The sequence below is a fragment of the Balaenoptera physalus genome, assembly GCF_965194825.1.
Source record: "Balaenoptera physalus genome assembly, chromosome: 10".
Taxonomy (NCBI): domain Eukaryota; kingdom Metazoa; phylum Chordata; class Mammalia; order Artiodactyla; family Balaenopteridae; genus Balaenoptera; species Balaenoptera physalus.
Window position 1 is genome coordinate 6,507,570 of NC_138889.1, and position 16,451 is coordinate 6,524,020.

Consider the following 16,451-nt stretch of genomic DNA (forward strand, 5'->3'; position numbering starts at 1 on the left):
AATGCTTTGGGTCCAAAGGCACTGATAACACCTTCTCCTGAGCTCATCAAGTCCAGGTGTCCCAAGTGTGTGGTGTTGGCTTTCCCCAGCTGGGCTGGGAGCACCTTTTCCAGAGACCCAGCGCTCTGAGTCCCCAGTCAGGGGCACAGCCTTTGGGTGCCATGCAGCACCTAAAGCCTGGCGTGTGGACCAGGCTTTTGAGAATGGCATTGAGGCGGACAGGCACAAGTTAATTCCAGTTGCTTTCCTTGGAGAGAACAAGCCAGAACCTGGAAGTGCCGGCTCCCTGACAGGAAGTGGAAACCTGCATGGGGAGTTGTCAGCCCAGAGGCCCCGTCCTGGCCAGACTGCTGGGGCACCGCTGTGATAGGAAGCAGACTCCGGGCTCTCTGCTGTCACCCTCAGCTTTCACATGACCCTAGCATCCAGCTGCCCAGGCTTTCCTGTTCAGAAGGCGTCTGGGGCCTCCTAGCCTCATCCTTCGGTTCCAGTTTGCAGCAGAACCACTGCTGGTCCGTTTGGCCTGGCCCACATTTTCCACATGCATTTTCCTGGCCCACTTCTGCCATCAGTAGAGTCCTTTTCATCGAGTCATAAATCCAATGGAGGGAACAAACACACACAACAAAACCCACACAGTTCAAGTTCATGAATTGGTGTTGGATGGGAGCGAAGGGATGGAAAGTTGATTCAAATTTGGAAGACGTTGAATTCATCCAGCGTTTGTTGATTGACTCCTGTGCTGGGAGCTGGGGTTGCTGCATTTGTTCCTTCTTTCAGAAGCGATACTCTTGATAAAATAGAGAGCCCTTTTCTCTAAAGTCAAACTGACTTCCACTCTAAGGGAAGATCTCCTGGACCTGTCCCTTAGCTGTTCTTGGATGAAGAGAGTGGGGATGAAGGGGAAGCACTGATGTCTTTCTTAGTGACTCATGTGTTGATTATTCCATTGTTCAAAGGGCTGGATGTTATGTAATCAACATTTTATCCCATCCCCCTACTTTTCCCCTTAACAATCTGGGATTTTCCAGCATTTTGTCAACCTTCCTGGAGGTGTGTTGATTTTTCCACTAGGCTTTTTTGGGCATGTCCCAGGGCAACCCAAACTCTCCACTCCCTGTAACTTCAGATCCCCCTCAGTGCAGGGCCTGGGAGAGCCACAGCAGTGAACCCTTCTGTTCTTCTAGGGCACAGGGCAGACTCTGGGCAGTTTCCTGGTAGCACCGCTCAAAGCAAACTGAGGGAAAGAGCTGCCTGCCCTTCTTTCTCGCCACGTAATTTCCATTCATTTTGATGTTCAGAGGCAATATATTTGTTTCTGTTTTCAGAGGTCACCAATTATCATTTTTTTCCCTCCTATGTTTCCATTTTATCCAGCCAATAACACATTACTTACATCCAGGGAACTTTTTAACTAGCCAGGGTTTAGAGATGGCTGGTGGAGGAACTTCTCCAGTGGCCCCGCCATTTTCTGTCAGTTTCCTATGATACACTGAAGATTCCGGGTGAGCAAGAGGGCTTCTGGAAATTACTGCAGTAAAGTGCATTGCTGTCTCAAGGTCACAGGACAGCTAGTAGGAATTCTCAAGTCATTTCTTTGCTTATTTGCTTTTTGTTGGAAGTTGTGCCTGAGGTGAATTTGGAGGATTTTTAACTTGAACCATATCTATGTATCTTGGCTTTGAACATGGTCTGCAAGTACAAGAGGGACACAGCAGAGGTAAAGATGCACGTGGCAATAACAAAAGAGGTCACATTTGTGAATCTGCAGATTTTGATTCTTCATACTTCTTCACCACCTACATAAATCAAGTTTTATAGGTGTTACCTCCTATATGCATGTCACATCTGACCACTTAACATTTTCTGCAGAGCCATCTTCCTAGCCAAAGCCTCCATCATCCCTCACCACAACTGATGCAAGAGCTTTTTAACAAGTCTTCTTGCATCCATTTGGAGTTACCTCCTAAACCATTCTTTACCGGCAGCTAAGGCGATCTTTTTATTTTTTTAACCCATTTTTAAAAATTGTGGTAAAGTGAACATAACCTAAAATTTACCAACTTAACTATTTTTAAGTTACAGTTTAGTGGGATTAAATACACCCATAATGTTGCACAACCATTGCCACCATCCACCTCCAGAACTCTTTTCATCCTGTAAAACTGAAACTCTGTCCCCGGGACACAACCCCCCATTCCCTCCTCCCTCCAGGCCCTGGAAGCTACCATTCTACTTGCTGTCTCTATGAATTTGAGAATTCTAAGTCCCTTATATAATTTGTCTTTTCATGACTGGCTTATTTCATTTACCATAATGTGAAGGCTCATCCGTGTTGCAGTATATGTCAGAATTCCCTTCCTTTGTAAGGCTGAATGATATTGTACTGTGTGTGTATATACTACCTTTTGCTTATCCACTCATCTGTTGATGGACACTTGGTCGCCTCCGCATTTTAGCTACTGTGAATAATGCTGCTATGAACATGAGTGTACAAATATCTCTTCAAGACCCTGCCATCAGCTCCTCTGGGTATATAGAGAACTAAAACTCAACACAAAAAGACAAATCACTCTACTAGAAATGCTTGAATAGACACTTCTCCAAAGAAGATACACAAATCACCAATAAGCCCATGGAAAGATGCTCAACATCACTAATCATTAGGAAAATGCAGATCAAAACTACAGTGTGATACACTTCACATCTATTAGGATGGCTACTATAAAAAATGCAGAAAATAAGTGTTGGCAAGGAGGTGGAACCCTTGTGCACTGTGGTGGGCCTGTAAAATCATGCAGCCACTGTGAGAAAGCAGGATGGCAGTTCCTTGAAAATTTAAAAATAGAATTACCGGGGGCTTCCCTGGTGGTGCAGTGGTTAAGAATCCGCCTGCCAATGCAGGGGACACGGGTTCGATCCCTGGTCTGGGAAGATCCCACATGCCGTGGAGCAACTAAGCCCGTGTGCCACAACTACTGAGCCTGTGCTCTAGAGCCGTGAGCCACAACTACTGAGCCCACGTGCCTAGAGCCCGAGCTCCGCATCAAGAGAAGCCACCGCAACCAAGAGTAGCCCCTGCTCGCCGCAACTAGAGAAAGCCAGCGCTTAGCAACGAAGACCCAACGCAGCCAAAAATAAATAAATAAATAAAATAAAACTAGACTTACCGTAAGATGATATTCTTCAAACAAAATATAGTCATGTCATTCCTCTGCATGAAACTCTCAATGCCTGTTTTGCTCAGGACACAATTATAAATTCCTTAACTCACTCCTTACTTGCGTTTTCAACCTCCTCTCAAGCTGCTGTCCCCTTGATCACTCTGCTCCAGTTGCATTGATCTTTTTGATACTAAAACAGGCCCAGGTTGCCCTCTTCCCCCATCTCAGGACCTTCATTTGTGCTATTCTCTTATCTCGGATCACAGCCCTCTAATTCAGTGCTCATCAGGATTACCTGGATTCTGTGTTACAAACGGATTTCCGGGCTCCGCCCCCTCAGAGGTTCTGATTCAGGAGGTCTGGGTGGGGCTGAGTTCTCCCAGGTGATGCTGATATGGCTGGTCTGGGGACCACACTTTGAGAACCACTGGTCTGGAGTAGTTTTTAAAAAACTCCTGTGTATCCTTCAGGTCTCAGGTCAAACATCTCACTTCTAAAGGAGGCCTTCTCTGATTCCTCCAGACCTGCAGGACTCCCTGTTATGTGTTAACACTTCATCTTCTACTCCTCCTATGAAGCCCTTACTGACATTGTATTTGAACGTTTAATTGTGTAAATCGTTTTTTTAATGACTGATTTCCCTGCCAGAATCTGATATCCAGCTCCTTCAGGGTAGGGATCATTACTTCTTGTTCACTGTTCTTTCTCTAATCCCTTGCATGTGACAAATGCTAAATAATTATTTATTGAACGAATGTTGTTATCTCCTTTTCATAGGTAACGGCAAGTGTGTAGAAACATTAATATTCTCAGTGAGTGTGAAGGATGGGTAGGGGCTATGGGGGAATTAGTAGAGTTATACAGAAAGAATAAATGTATTTTGTCAGAGAGGCAGGGCATACGAGGCAAGAGTCAGGTTTTTTGTTTTTAGTTTTTTTTTTATGGGCCCTACCACATTGTGGAAAGCCCCCCAAATTTTACCTGCCCTGGTGAGGATGCTACTACAGTTATTTCTCAGCTTGTCTTCTTCTTCAGACCATTCATGCTCTATTATATTTTATGGGAGGTTAATTACCTACTTAGTTTTATCTTTAAAACTGAGGTATAACTGACATGTAACCTTACGTTAGTTTCAGGTATACAACATAATGATGTGATATTTGTGTCTGTTGCACAACGATCGCCACCACCAGTCTAGCTAACATCCATCACCTATTTCGTTTTTGTTAGTATTCATGTGCTATTTTTTCCTTACAGATATGGAATGTGCAGATGTTCCGCTCTTAACTCCAAGCAGCAAAGAAATGATGTCTCAAGCCTTGAAAGCTACCTTCAGTGGTTTCTCTAAAGAGCAGCAACGCCTGGGAATTCCAAAAGGTAGGTTTTGTAGTTGGAAGGAGAGAGGATGGGATCAGACTTTGAGGCATGGTTAGTTTTCTCACCTGTTGGGTGAGATAGACGTTATTACTCACCACGCTTCAGTCAGCAGCCACAGATCGGTGCAGACATCTGTTGGAACAAGCGTAGACACATGCCGATGCTCCTTCATCTCCCAGGCTTGCCCCTGCCATCTTGGTTTTAGGGCAGTGGTGCCCAAACTTGTTTGCACATTAGACAGGGGATCGTCAAAAAATTCCACAGTCCAGGTCAGGTCCCAGACCAATTAAGTCACAATTGCTGGTCGCATCAGTAATTCTGAAGCTTCTCAAGTGACTCCATAGTACAGACAAGTTTGGAAGGCATGGTCTTGGAGTCATTCTGGGCCACCATTGGATGAACTCGATGAGCTGCATTTCTGGGAATTTACTCATTTTCTTTTCCATGTCCTTTGGTGAAATGTGTTTACCTTTGGGTGTTCTCATCCAAAAGGGTTTATTCGGGAATGTAAGGGGAAGTGGCTTGAGTTGTCAGAAAGGAAACATGATGGGGGAAGACTTAAGCCTTGACCAAGCAGCATTTCCTGAACAATTGAGAACAGAAAGAACGCTTTTCTATTGAGTAAGAGAAACAAAAGCTGTCTTTAGACCAGGCCAGTGCTACTGCTGCATGAGAGGCTTCCACCCTGCCAGACGCAAGCCTTTGGTAGATTCTGTGACTGTATCTGTCTACCTTTCCATGTATTCTACTTTCCCACAAACCTCAGCTGACAGCAATGCCCAATCACAAGGCACAATACAGTGAATTCTGACCCCTGGGTTCTCCAACATCTCACAAGGTCATGGTCTAGATTGAAGGGGGTAACTTTGAGAGCAGGCATGCTGTGGGCCTCACAGCCTGCCATCATCTGAGCTCTTTAAGTGTCATTAGCTGGTGTAGTCATGTTAAACCAGGGGTCACGTGTGAAGATTATATATCGTCTGTCCTACACTTCTACTCAATGCAGGGCCTGTGATGTGTATATATTTTGAAGGGTATCTGGTATAATACAGGTACCTAATAATGTCGTTATTACTAAGTATCATTTGAATGGCTTACTATTACTAATTGCTGTGATTATTACAGTCAGCCCTCCGAGGGTTCCGCATTGGCAGATTCAACCAACCACAGGACAGATTCGGTTGGCTGAATCTGCGGATGCAGGAACCCACGGATACAGAGGGCTGACTGTACCCCGCCCTTTTATGTAAGGGAGATGAGCATCCACAGACTTTGGTGTCCGAGGGGGTTCTGGAACCAGTCCTCCTTGGATACCCAGGGACAACTGAGCTAACCATGATTAACTAAGATAAAAATAATTAAGCATAATGGTCTCAAGTAAATTATAAGAGTTAAGAGCAGGGAGAGGTGAGTGCCACGTCCAGAGCACACTTGACTTTGTTATTATTGCTGTTAAAGAAGTCATTTGTTCCCTTGTCCCAGGCTTTTAAAAAGTCTGATGGAAACAAGGCAGTGAAAGAGGAGATTCCTGGAATCTTGGTCTGAAGATTCCAAGGGTGGAGAATACTCTGCTACTTTTTAGCTGATGACAGTGATCTTCTAGCTGGCGAGATAGAGAAGATGGGGCCGTTGGATGCGGGGTGGGGGGTGGGGGGAGGGTTATGGAAGATGCCCCTTCGGGCATTCCTAATTCTGTGAATCCGAGAACATCCTCAGTGAAGGTCAGATGCTTTCGTGTTGTCTCTGAGGCTCGGGGAAGAGTTAAGAGCCCGATCTGCTGGAACGTCATTTGATCTGTCCCCGCAGACCCCCGGCAGTGGACAGAGACCCACGTTCGGGACTGGGTGATGTGGGCTGTCAATGAGTTCAGCCTAAAGGGTGTGGACTTCCAGAAGTTCTGCATGAACGGGGCAGCCCTCTGCGCGCTGGGGAAAGACTGCTTTCTCGAGCTGGCCCCAGACTTCGTTGGGGACATCTTGTGGGAGCATCTGGAGATCCTGCAGAAAGGTAAATGCATGGGGGCAGGGTGAGGTGGGAGCCGTATGGGGTGGCTTCGAGAGTAGGTCCGGGAGCGTGCCCAGTGGTGCAACGTCGATGCCATCACCTGGGCATCCAATCACAACACGTGTGGTCTACGGCGTAGACAGTGCCTGGTAAATAGCAAGTGTTCCATAAGTGTTAGTTTCTTTTTCTTCTGTGTACTGGAGGTTCCAATTTTAATCTTTAGCTAGACTGTCCTCCTGAAGCTCCTTGGTATGCGAAGTTCTGGTCCCATTCCTTATCTTAGACTCAGGTACTGTTTGAACAAGCAGTGCCCACAGCCAGCAACAAGAGAGTTTTTCTTTCTTTCTCTCTCTCTCTGTTTTTTTTTTTTTTTTTTTTTTTTCAGTAATCTTAAGACACACTCTCTTGATCCATGGCCACATCCAAGGTTTGTTTCTCAGAGCTTCTTAATAAGCAGGCTTCTCTACCCACTAACTGGATTGGAATTGCAGTCGCGAGGTACACCTTTTCCATCTGGAGCAGAAACCGGGGTTATGTCAGGACGCCGTGTTGCAACCTTGTAATGACATGGCCTCTCCTACCAGCCTCTTCCAACCTTTTTGGACCAAGTGACTCATGTACCACAGTCCTGGCTGAGTACAGAAACAGCAGCAGGCGGCAAACTTGGGTGTTTTTGCGCTTATTTTTCTGAATTTCTTCTTAAAATAAATTGCAGTTACCAGCAGTCAGCAGTGCCCTCCAGCTGACTGTAAGCCTAGAAGCCTGTTGCCCTCTCTGACCCAGGCCCACCCTTTCCCTGTGGTCACCAGCTCCAAGCCCTGGCGCAGACGCGGTGACGGGGGGAGGGGGGCAGGCAGCAGAACTCAGGCTTAGCACTTTTATTCCATATAATACCTTCCTTTGTTTAAGGATATTTTCCACTCTGCAATGCCCAGGAGAGACCCAAATTAGCCTCCTCTGGGCACAGAAGTGTTATCTTTTTCTTCTTTCCCCTTCTCTTCAGCTTCTGCTGAAAAAGAAATAAATAAGCAGAGTCGAGAACTAGGTGAGTCTGGCCTTCCCCGAAGCAACGCCATGATCTCGGTGTAACTGCCACAAACCACTCGCACGTGTTGACGTGAGCACCTGTGTATAGAGGGAAAAGATACAGCAGGCTCAGAACAGATCTGATGCAAGCATTGGCTTATAAACACAGCAGTGGGGTATACCAGACCGTGTCACCCCAATATATGCTGCTAATACACCGTTTCCCTCCAGTCTTCACCCTGGGGCAGCCAGCTGTCCTGGAGTGTCTAAACCTGCCTCTGATCAGTTATAACTCATCTGTACAGCACCTCCTTGTTTCCAAAGTGCTTGAAACTACGTTTTTCTCATTGGATTCTCAAAACAACCCTGGGACATGGGAAGGGCATGTTCTCTCGGTGTCCTTGTCTGTAAAATGAGGACAGGTTAGGTGGTTTCCTCAACATCACTTGTTTCCTTAAACCTAGGTCTTTTCAGTCGAACTTCCTGTCCTGTGTTCTTTGTGTAATGATGCGGACTCGTGGGGTAGCTTCTGGCCTACCTTCCTGCAAAGGAATAATACAAGCAAATTTAGGAGAATTAGGAAATAATGGAGTGGGTTTGAGAACATCTCACCCATTTTCAAGGGAGAGAGGCAGGAGAATCGTCCTCCTTCAGGTCCTTGAAGAGCTGAACGTGACGTCTGTATTGAGGCTACAGCTTTTGTTCTGTGATTAAACTAAGGCAACCCAGCGCCGACAAAACATAGCTTTTCTGGGTGGGGTGGCAGGCCAAAGGTACAGGGGATGTTTCAATCTGATAAGCTGCTAAAGCAGAGTTTAATCATTTTATCTCAGCTGGGAACTGTTTTTTCTGTGCAGGCATAAACTTGTTTTCCCAGCAGTCTCTGCTCCCAACAAGCTATCAAATACCTGAGGAGAAACCCAAACCAACCCTCTGTCTTTATGTCTGATTCTTACAGTGAAACGTAATCAGACTGTTCCATACAATGGTCCGGGGCCGCCACCAGATTCCAGGGTCATTAGAGGATCCAAAAGGTCACCTTAGTTCCACGGAGAGAGGTTTCCTCTGCTTGCTTACCTTCATCCATGTTCCATTCTCATTCCTGCGGAGCTTGGCATCTGGACAGGAGTTTGGTTCTGTGCCTCTTCTCTCTCTTTGTATGAGCCCTGTCATATTTCACTAAGTAGCGTCGTCACCTTACTAACATCTTATGTGGGCCTGAACTTGACATTTGAGGGCAACAGAAAAAACACAAAACCAAAACCAGACATCTGTTGGAAGAAATGGAGGCTCTAAAATCTACCTGCCTAGGGATGGTCCTATATTTCTGAAAAGCTCTGGACCTGATCGGTTTGAGTGTTGGCGACTGATTTTGGTAACCTCCCAAGATGTCTTCAAGCCTCGGCTGCTGGCGGCACACGCATGCATCAGAAAGAGGGTGAATGCCTTCCCACCCCTTAGAGATTACTCACAGAATGCGCTTTCTGAGATATTAAATCCCATTCCGCAGCTACCGGAATCGTAAACTTAGCCATACTTTAGTGAGCTCGTCTCTAGACAAGGCCCCAGTCAGGGGAGACTCAGACACCAGCTCAGTTAGTGGACATGCAGATTTCTGCCAAGAGGGGCTGAGATCACTGTGGTCCTTTTGTCCAAGGTCCTCTTCGGCTGAGCGTTGCTTGCAGGCTGACCTCTTTGTTTCGTTCCTCCCCTGTCTGTTGCAGAGGATGTGAAGCCATACCAAGTTAATGGAGTCAACCCTCCGTACCCCGAGTCCCGCTATACCTCGGATTACTTCATTAGTAAGTTCGCCTCCTGCCCTTCTCCCCACTTCCTGCTCGTTGTCACGGGAACTTAGGAAGGGATCCCCTGTCCTAGGCCATCTCAGGCCCCTGCCTGGTAATTCTACAGAAAATAATATCTTCTTAAATGTAGACTCTTGGTGGTTTTGTTCTTCCCACAAAGCACAAGGCTTCAACCTATCTGCACGTTTTGTTCACCTGCACGCTCCTACACTGGGGTCTTTCCCATGTCTTCAGCACGAAGGTCACACAGAGAGACAGTGACTTGCCTCCAAACCGTTATGTGCCCCGTGGTGGCCATCAGAGGTTCGGGCTAGGGATTTTGCCCTGGACCTTGTTCTTTCCTTTTTACTGGTAGATGTGACAGCATTTCCTGTGAAATCCTTCCTCCAGAGCATGCCCTGCAGCCTCAGGAACATAAAGCCTTCTCCTCCTAGTACCTTATCCCTCACCAGGCTGCAGGGGTGGCCGGAGGGAGAGAATCAGCAGTAGGGCTGTGCTTATCTGATGGCTTTGCTTTCAAAGGGTGTCTTAAGCAGGTTTATTTTCACTTTATCTCTTTACTATTATGATTTTTATCCTGACAACAACAACGAGCTTATTGTGTGCTAGAGATGTTGGTAGGCTTTTTCCATGTATGCTGTCATTGGATCTGCATCACAAAACCCTGAGGAAGGTGGCCACCATCCCTATTTTCGAGATGAGACAATTAAGTCAGAAAAGGGAAGTGTCTCGTCAAGGGCCACGGCTCTTGAGTAGTGGAGCAAGGTTGAAAACCCAGGCCCTTTTCACTTAAAATATTTTTCTTGCATTCCCCAAGGTAGTCAGCTTGGTTGACATTGCGGGGCCCTTGTAAGTGGGGAGGAACGGCCTGTTGCCGGTACTCATCTCTCCTCTCTCCAATTGCACATGCTCTGTGTTTCCAGGCTACGGTATCGAGCATGCCCAGTGTGTCCCTCCCTCGGAGTTCTCCGAGCCCAGCTTCATTACAGAGTCCTACCAGACCCTCCATCCCATCAGCTCGGAGGAGCTCCTCTCCCTCAAGTATGAGAACGACTATCCCTCGGTCATCCTCCGGGACCCTCTGCAGACGGACACCTTGCAGACTGACTACTTTGCCATCAAACAAGAAGTGGTGACCCCAGACAACATGTGCATGGGGAGGACAAGTCGTGGTAGGTCGGATTTCTGCTCTAGAAAATTCTAAGAATTACCTGACTCTGTGAGCTCTCCAGGTCCCACTTTTCCCCCCTTGCTCTTAGCCCCGGGCATTCCTGAGTTTCAGCCTTTCCATCTTAGAATGTCTAGATATTAAGAACTTTGTATCGTGGAATTTTAGCTAAGTCCTTCATGATGACAAAGGCTCTGGGTCCATGGTGGAACTGAAATCTGGCAGGAAGAACAATCGCCTTTCTTATTTGGGTAAAACATTTCACCACCTGATAACTTTAGGTGCTTGTGGCTGTTTTTTAAGGTATGCGTTATTTTCTTGGAGAGGATTTTGCTTAAGGAAGACACAATCACATAAAAATGATTCAGAGACCCTCCCGGAGAGCCCTTATCTCTGCGTCATCCTGGTGTTCCGAACATTCCCGGTCATCCCGAACATCCTGGCTTGGTATCTGAATGACCCCTGCTTCTCAGCCTGGGCTTCCTAGCCTCCTGTGACTTCTTTGGTTTGGGAAGATAGAAGATGGTTAACCAACAGCTTATTTGGAACCAGTCTTCAGCAGTGTGGTGAAAGTGTGTATTTAGCTAGAGGACCAGGGAAAGAGGCAGCCAGAGGCTTCCAGAAGAAGGTACTTTCGTTGCCGTGACTGTTAGGACAATGATAAAATACTCACTGACAGTGAAATAAATGGTTCAAAATAGAGCTGGCTGACTCTATAAAGCAAAAAAGGTTAAATACGCCCAGTTTTTAAGATCAGGACATAAACACTCAGAGGCGCGGCTCACCTAGTGAAGTTTTCCAGATTGTTTTGTTTCTGACAAAAGTGCAGTCCATCGTAAAGAGGGACTTGTTCATCCAGGAAGGACTAGCTGATTTCTGACAAGTTGAAAAAGATGACTGTTCTGATGGATAAGTGGGAGGGAATTAGAGACAGGAAGAGGACAGGAGAAAGCCCTTCCAAGTGGTGCTTGCGAGGCCTTTGGCCCCAGAAGTTGGGCCTGGCCGCCTCGTGGTGACTTCTGCTCCGTGATGACCCTGCTTCCTATCCTAAGGCCCCAAGGCCTCGTGGGCCGGACACACTGTCCTCTCCTTCGAGTGTCCAGGCTCCTGCTTCCTCCCAGCAGGCCTCGCGATGACCAGCAGGCCTGCAGAGGGAAAGTCCCCAGCAAAATCGGAACCTGTAATCTGCCTTCTTGCAGCCCCGGGGTGTTTTTGTGTTTCAGACAGAAGGGGATGGGTGGGACCAGCTTCGCCTTCCCCTTTCTTCTTTATTTTTGGATGCAGGTCTATTTAAATACTTACACACATGTGTACCTTTTTTCTCAGGCGGGTCACAGCAACAGAGTGCCTTTCTTTCTCACGGGGCTTCCTGTGCATGTGTGATGAGGCCGAGTGTGCGTGGGGACTCAGCCGTCGTGTCACTTTGGGCAGATCTGCTGCCAGGTCGTTTTCCAGTTGGCGTCTGGCTTTGCATTTGTGTGATTCCCCCTTCTCCCTCTCCTTCTCCTGGTTTTTGGTTTTGGTCCCCACCCGCCCCGCGACCCCAAATGAATCCCGATGGACCAGACGGTGACCTGTACAAAAGGACAGGAGGGCTTTCTCTCTGGCCTCCTTCTCCCTCACTCGCACCAAGCTTCACACCACACAGACTTGAGGGGGAGACCGGTCTGTTCACAGTTGCTTCTTGCGAGTTAGAAGCGCCGCAGACAGGATGTATTCCAGGGGCTGATTGGCTGTGACACGGTAGGATCGGTCTAGACTGAAAGCATCACTGCGAGCTGCTTATTATCAACAATCATCGTAGTGTTCGTGTACTGCATTAGGGTATACAGAGTGCTTCTGTGTCCCACTTCTGTGGACTCGGAGAGCTGTCTTCTTTGTGCTGGTCTGTTCAGTGGGCTGCCGTCGTCCTCCCCAACCTACTGTTCTGAGTGCTCCGAGGTCTGTGTGGTGGAGTAGCTTTGGAAGGACCTCGCTGAGCCATTTCTCAGGAAAGCCAGCTGATGGATGGCGTGGAGGACACGAGCTTCCCTGCGTGAGCACAGTAGCCTAACCGAGTGTCTAATCCAGTTGGAGTCAACCCATTTTGGGAGAAAATACCCGTAAATGATGGTTCCCAGCTCCAGGATTGTGAAAGAGAGCTAAAATGAAAGCAGCCTACTGCTATAAACTGCAACTCTCAACAGACTTGCATTTGGCTCATGTTTGAGAGGCTGCCAGAGAGTGGTTCTGGCCTCGTTTAGTGCCCTTGCTTATTGGGACTCCTTGGAAGCTCAGCTGTCTTGCATGTGAAAATTCCAGTCTCTGTGCCCTCCAAATATAAAAATGACTGAGAGAAGCATCTCAGGGACATTTGAGTATAAATACAGCCTCAACATCGGTGACTTCGTGGGAGTATTCTTCATGAAAATATAAACTTTCTTTCTTAGGTTTTTGGTGTGTGTAAGATGGATAGCTGCTATGAGCAAACACCTTTTTATGAGAGACCACAAAATTTCCTGTTCTGTTGAAAAGAGGCTGTTGCATTCTTGGTTGGGGGCTGTTTTCTTGAGTCTTTTAATGTGAATTTCTGGAAGGGACAATCCCTTCTTTTTTTATTTTTTAAATATTTGTATTAGAGTAGAGTTGATTTACAATGTTGTGTTAGTTTCAGGTGTACAGCAAAGTGAATCAGTTATACGTATACCTGTATCCACTCTTTTTCAGATTCTTTTCCCATGTAGGTCATTACAGAGTACTGAGTAGATAATAATAATAAAAAGTTGCAAATATGACAGTGGACTGGGTAGGCGGGGCCGATAACTCCATGAAGCTCTTCCATTTTACCTTCTGGGGCTCTTCCGTTTACCTTCTGGGGATTACCCTTCTTTGAATGAGTGATTGGAAGAAGGCATGAGATGACGCAGATAAATAACTATGTTTCTGTTCCAGGCAGTATTGGAGGGGTTAAGAGGTTCAGGAAATCTGCAAGGGGGAGATTATGCAAAAATTACATATTTAACTGAGTATCTTTTACCTGGGATTAAAAAAAACTTTTTTTTGGAAGCAGTGTATCTTCCTTCTTAATTACTGTATATTTAATTTTGGTTTGGACACCAAGATTAAATATTTGAATTTCATTGGTTTAACGAATTCCCTCTGTTATGAAGGGGAGAATACACCAGAAACACATTAGTATTACGTTGTGTATGCCAGCCTTATTCTGGGATTGAAATTTCATGGTAGACCAGCCAGCCCTGACTCACAGGTATTTCTGCGTACACATTTGTCACATCCTTTGGCTTCTTGAATTTGCTGAAGTGGCCATTTAATCTCCCATGATTTAATTTAGGTTGCCTGGAAAGTATCTGGAAATAAAACATAAAAAAATATTCCTGTGAGCCTTTTCAGTAGTTAGATGCATTTATTTTTGTCCCCCCCCATTTTTTTAGGCTTCTTTTTAATGGCATTTTTGCCAATGGAAATTTCTCTAGCAGCTATTATGCAATCATAGCAGCTGTTTATAACCTGGTTTGGGAAATTAATGAACTTGCATGATCTTGTGGTCAGTTAAGAATGCCTTAAGCAACTCATAGAGTAAAGGATTTCTGACATCGCTATGGACCTTAACTCTTTAATCAACTTCTTTGTTTTTTATTGCCTACATTTCCCTAATAAAGTACAAATTTCAAGTACAAAGTTGCACTTGGAGAGGATAAAGAATATGGATTTCTATTTAGAAGAGTGATAGTGTTTTCTTTTTTTAACCTCCTGGAAAAAGCATCTCATAACTTCTTTCTCTGTTTGAGAAGGCATAGAGGCACTACTGCATGTATTTCATTTTAAAAGAGTGTTTGGAAAAAAGGCTAAAAAATAATATTTTAGTTCCAAGGTCAAGGAAGGTCAATCTGCTCTTAGTCTAATGGAATTTTTTTTTCTTATGACAAGAATATTTTGCCAAATGGGGCCTTTTGAAATCGTCTCCCTGGCTTGAGTTAGGATAGGGAATGAATTGAGCCTGACACTGCTCAGATTTCTTCATCTACTCATTGGGTCTAATTCATCAGCCAGAAATCCCATCATAGCAGACAGGATTCTCAGCCTGTAGATTTCTGGCTCTAGAATTCTTGCGGTCCCCAACACTGCTGTCTCCCTCTGGCAGATGTAAGCTGCGCCCGACTCTGAATCTCTGTCCTAGGGGCTCTGGAGCAAGACGAGACCATGCAGGGGGCTCGGAGGCTGGGCCCAGGCAGCCCCTCCTCCCCAGAGCAAACCCACACGCCTCCATCCACCCCCCCCACCCCGGCCACTCCCTCCATCCCTCCTGCGCATCCTCACCGAGAGGGTTTCACAGTGTCTCTTCCCATCCCTCCTCCCTGCCCTCCTCCCGCCTCCTCCTCCTCCTCCCCCTCCAGGCAAGCTCGGGGGCCAGGACTCCTTTGAGAGCATAGAGAGCTACGATAGCTGCGACCGCCTCACCCAGTCCTGGAGCAGCCAGTCATCCTTCAACAGCCTGCAGCGCGTCCCGTCCTACGACAGCTTCGACTCGGAGGACTATCCAGCCGCCCTGCCCAACCACAAGCCCAAGGGCACCTTCAAGGACTATGTGCGTGACCGTGCTGACCTCAACAAGGACAAGCCTGTCATCCCTGCTGCGGCCCTGGCTGGCTACACAGGTAGGCACCTGCCCTGCCTCCTGGTCGCTGAGGGTGGGCTCCCTGGAAGCTTCTGTGCACATTCCTGGCCCCTGAAGTCAGCCTCTTTCTTTCTGGGGGAGGGGGGGCAGGTGGGGAGAAGTAGACTCCGAGAGGTTGGGTTAGCCTCTCAAGCCACTCTGGGAATAGCCATTGGGTTTTGGAAGCAAGCAGTGTCATTCTATCCCAAGGGATCCTTTCCAAGGTTGGTAGGGAAAACTGATATTTTGGATATTTACCCGTAACTGGGAGAAGGGAACTCTTGTTGATTTGGTGTTTCTGGAAGCTCTGCCTTGTGGTCTAGCATCAGGGGGCTTCTCGCCTGCTCTTGCGAGGTCTCTCTAAACCCAAAAGCAGCAGTGGCATCTCTCAGAGCCATCACTGAATGGCCGACACCCTGCACTCACCTGCGGTAGAATCCTCATTATTAGGCTGGTCTCTCCAACGGGAAAAGTGCCCTCAGTCACCCTACACTCTGGCCGGATCCTGCCCTATATAGGAAACCTTTCTTGTCACTTAGCTTTATTGTTGATTTTTTTCCAGGAGTGAAAGTTGTAGTAGTGGTGAACGAAGAAAGATCATAGAGAAAGGAAGATGTGTGTTGAGAGTCTGGGCTTTGATGGAGAATCTGGTAATTGAGCGAGATGATGCATTGTCCAAGCAAGGTGTGGGCCATAGGCTGTCTGACTTTGGAAGGGTTTGAAGAGTATATCTGAGAACTATCCAAGGAGCAGGCGTATGTTAATGATCAGACCCTTTCTGTAAGATTGTAGTGTTTTGTAAAAATTAGGAATTGTGTCACGAGCAGAGCTTATCTTAAGCTTGGCTGACACAGCTGTGATCTTGCCCTCTCTTCTCTTACGGTTTATCCACCCTGGACGGGTCACTGGTGGGGACCCTTTGTGTGGATGAAGACAGACAGCAAAATCTGCGTTTCTAGTGACGTGTCTGTCTGATCTGAAGTGTGCTGGGTCCCTGTTCTTGTGTGAGGGAAACCTCAGGTCTTTACTAGGAAAGCCAGCTGACCTTTGAGAACAACTCACATGCTTAGAAAAGTTCCTCCTCCTTCAAGGATCAGGCGTGTGTCTTTTACGTTGCATTCTTCCAGCTCCTCATGCAGTTCAGTGCACGGATAGGTGCTCAGGAGTTATGTCTGGATTTTGAGGTAGCGACAAGGTCTATATATAGCATCATGGGCCAGAAAGGAGCTTAAAGTTCCCTACTTTTTTCTTTC

General features: G+C 46.7%; 1 protein-coding gene across 6 annotated transcripts in view; it reads left to right on the plus strand.

Annotated features, from left to right (window-relative positions):
- The window catches only part of ETS1 (ETS proto-oncogene 1, transcription factor), a 127,827-nt gene that overhangs the window by 90,670 nt on the left and 20,706 nt on the right, over positions 1-16,451 (plus strand). For 3 of the 6 annotated variants that reach the window (XM_082476276.1, XM_082476278.1, XM_082476279.1), the window contains 5 exons: positions 4,422-4,541; positions 6,348-6,548; positions 9,296-9,373; positions 10,300-10,548; positions 14,939-15,199. In XM_082476276.1, coding sequence (XP_082332402.1) covers positions 4,422-4,541; positions 6,348-6,548; positions 9,296-9,373; positions 10,300-10,548; positions 14,939-15,199 — 909 coding nt within the window. The remainder of the gene's footprint in view (positions 1-4,421; positions 4,542-6,347; positions 6,549-9,295; positions 9,374-10,299; positions 10,549-14,938; positions 15,200-16,451) is intronic. The other 3 variants (XM_082476280.1, XM_082476281.1, XM_082476277.1) reach the window with 2 other exon arrangements.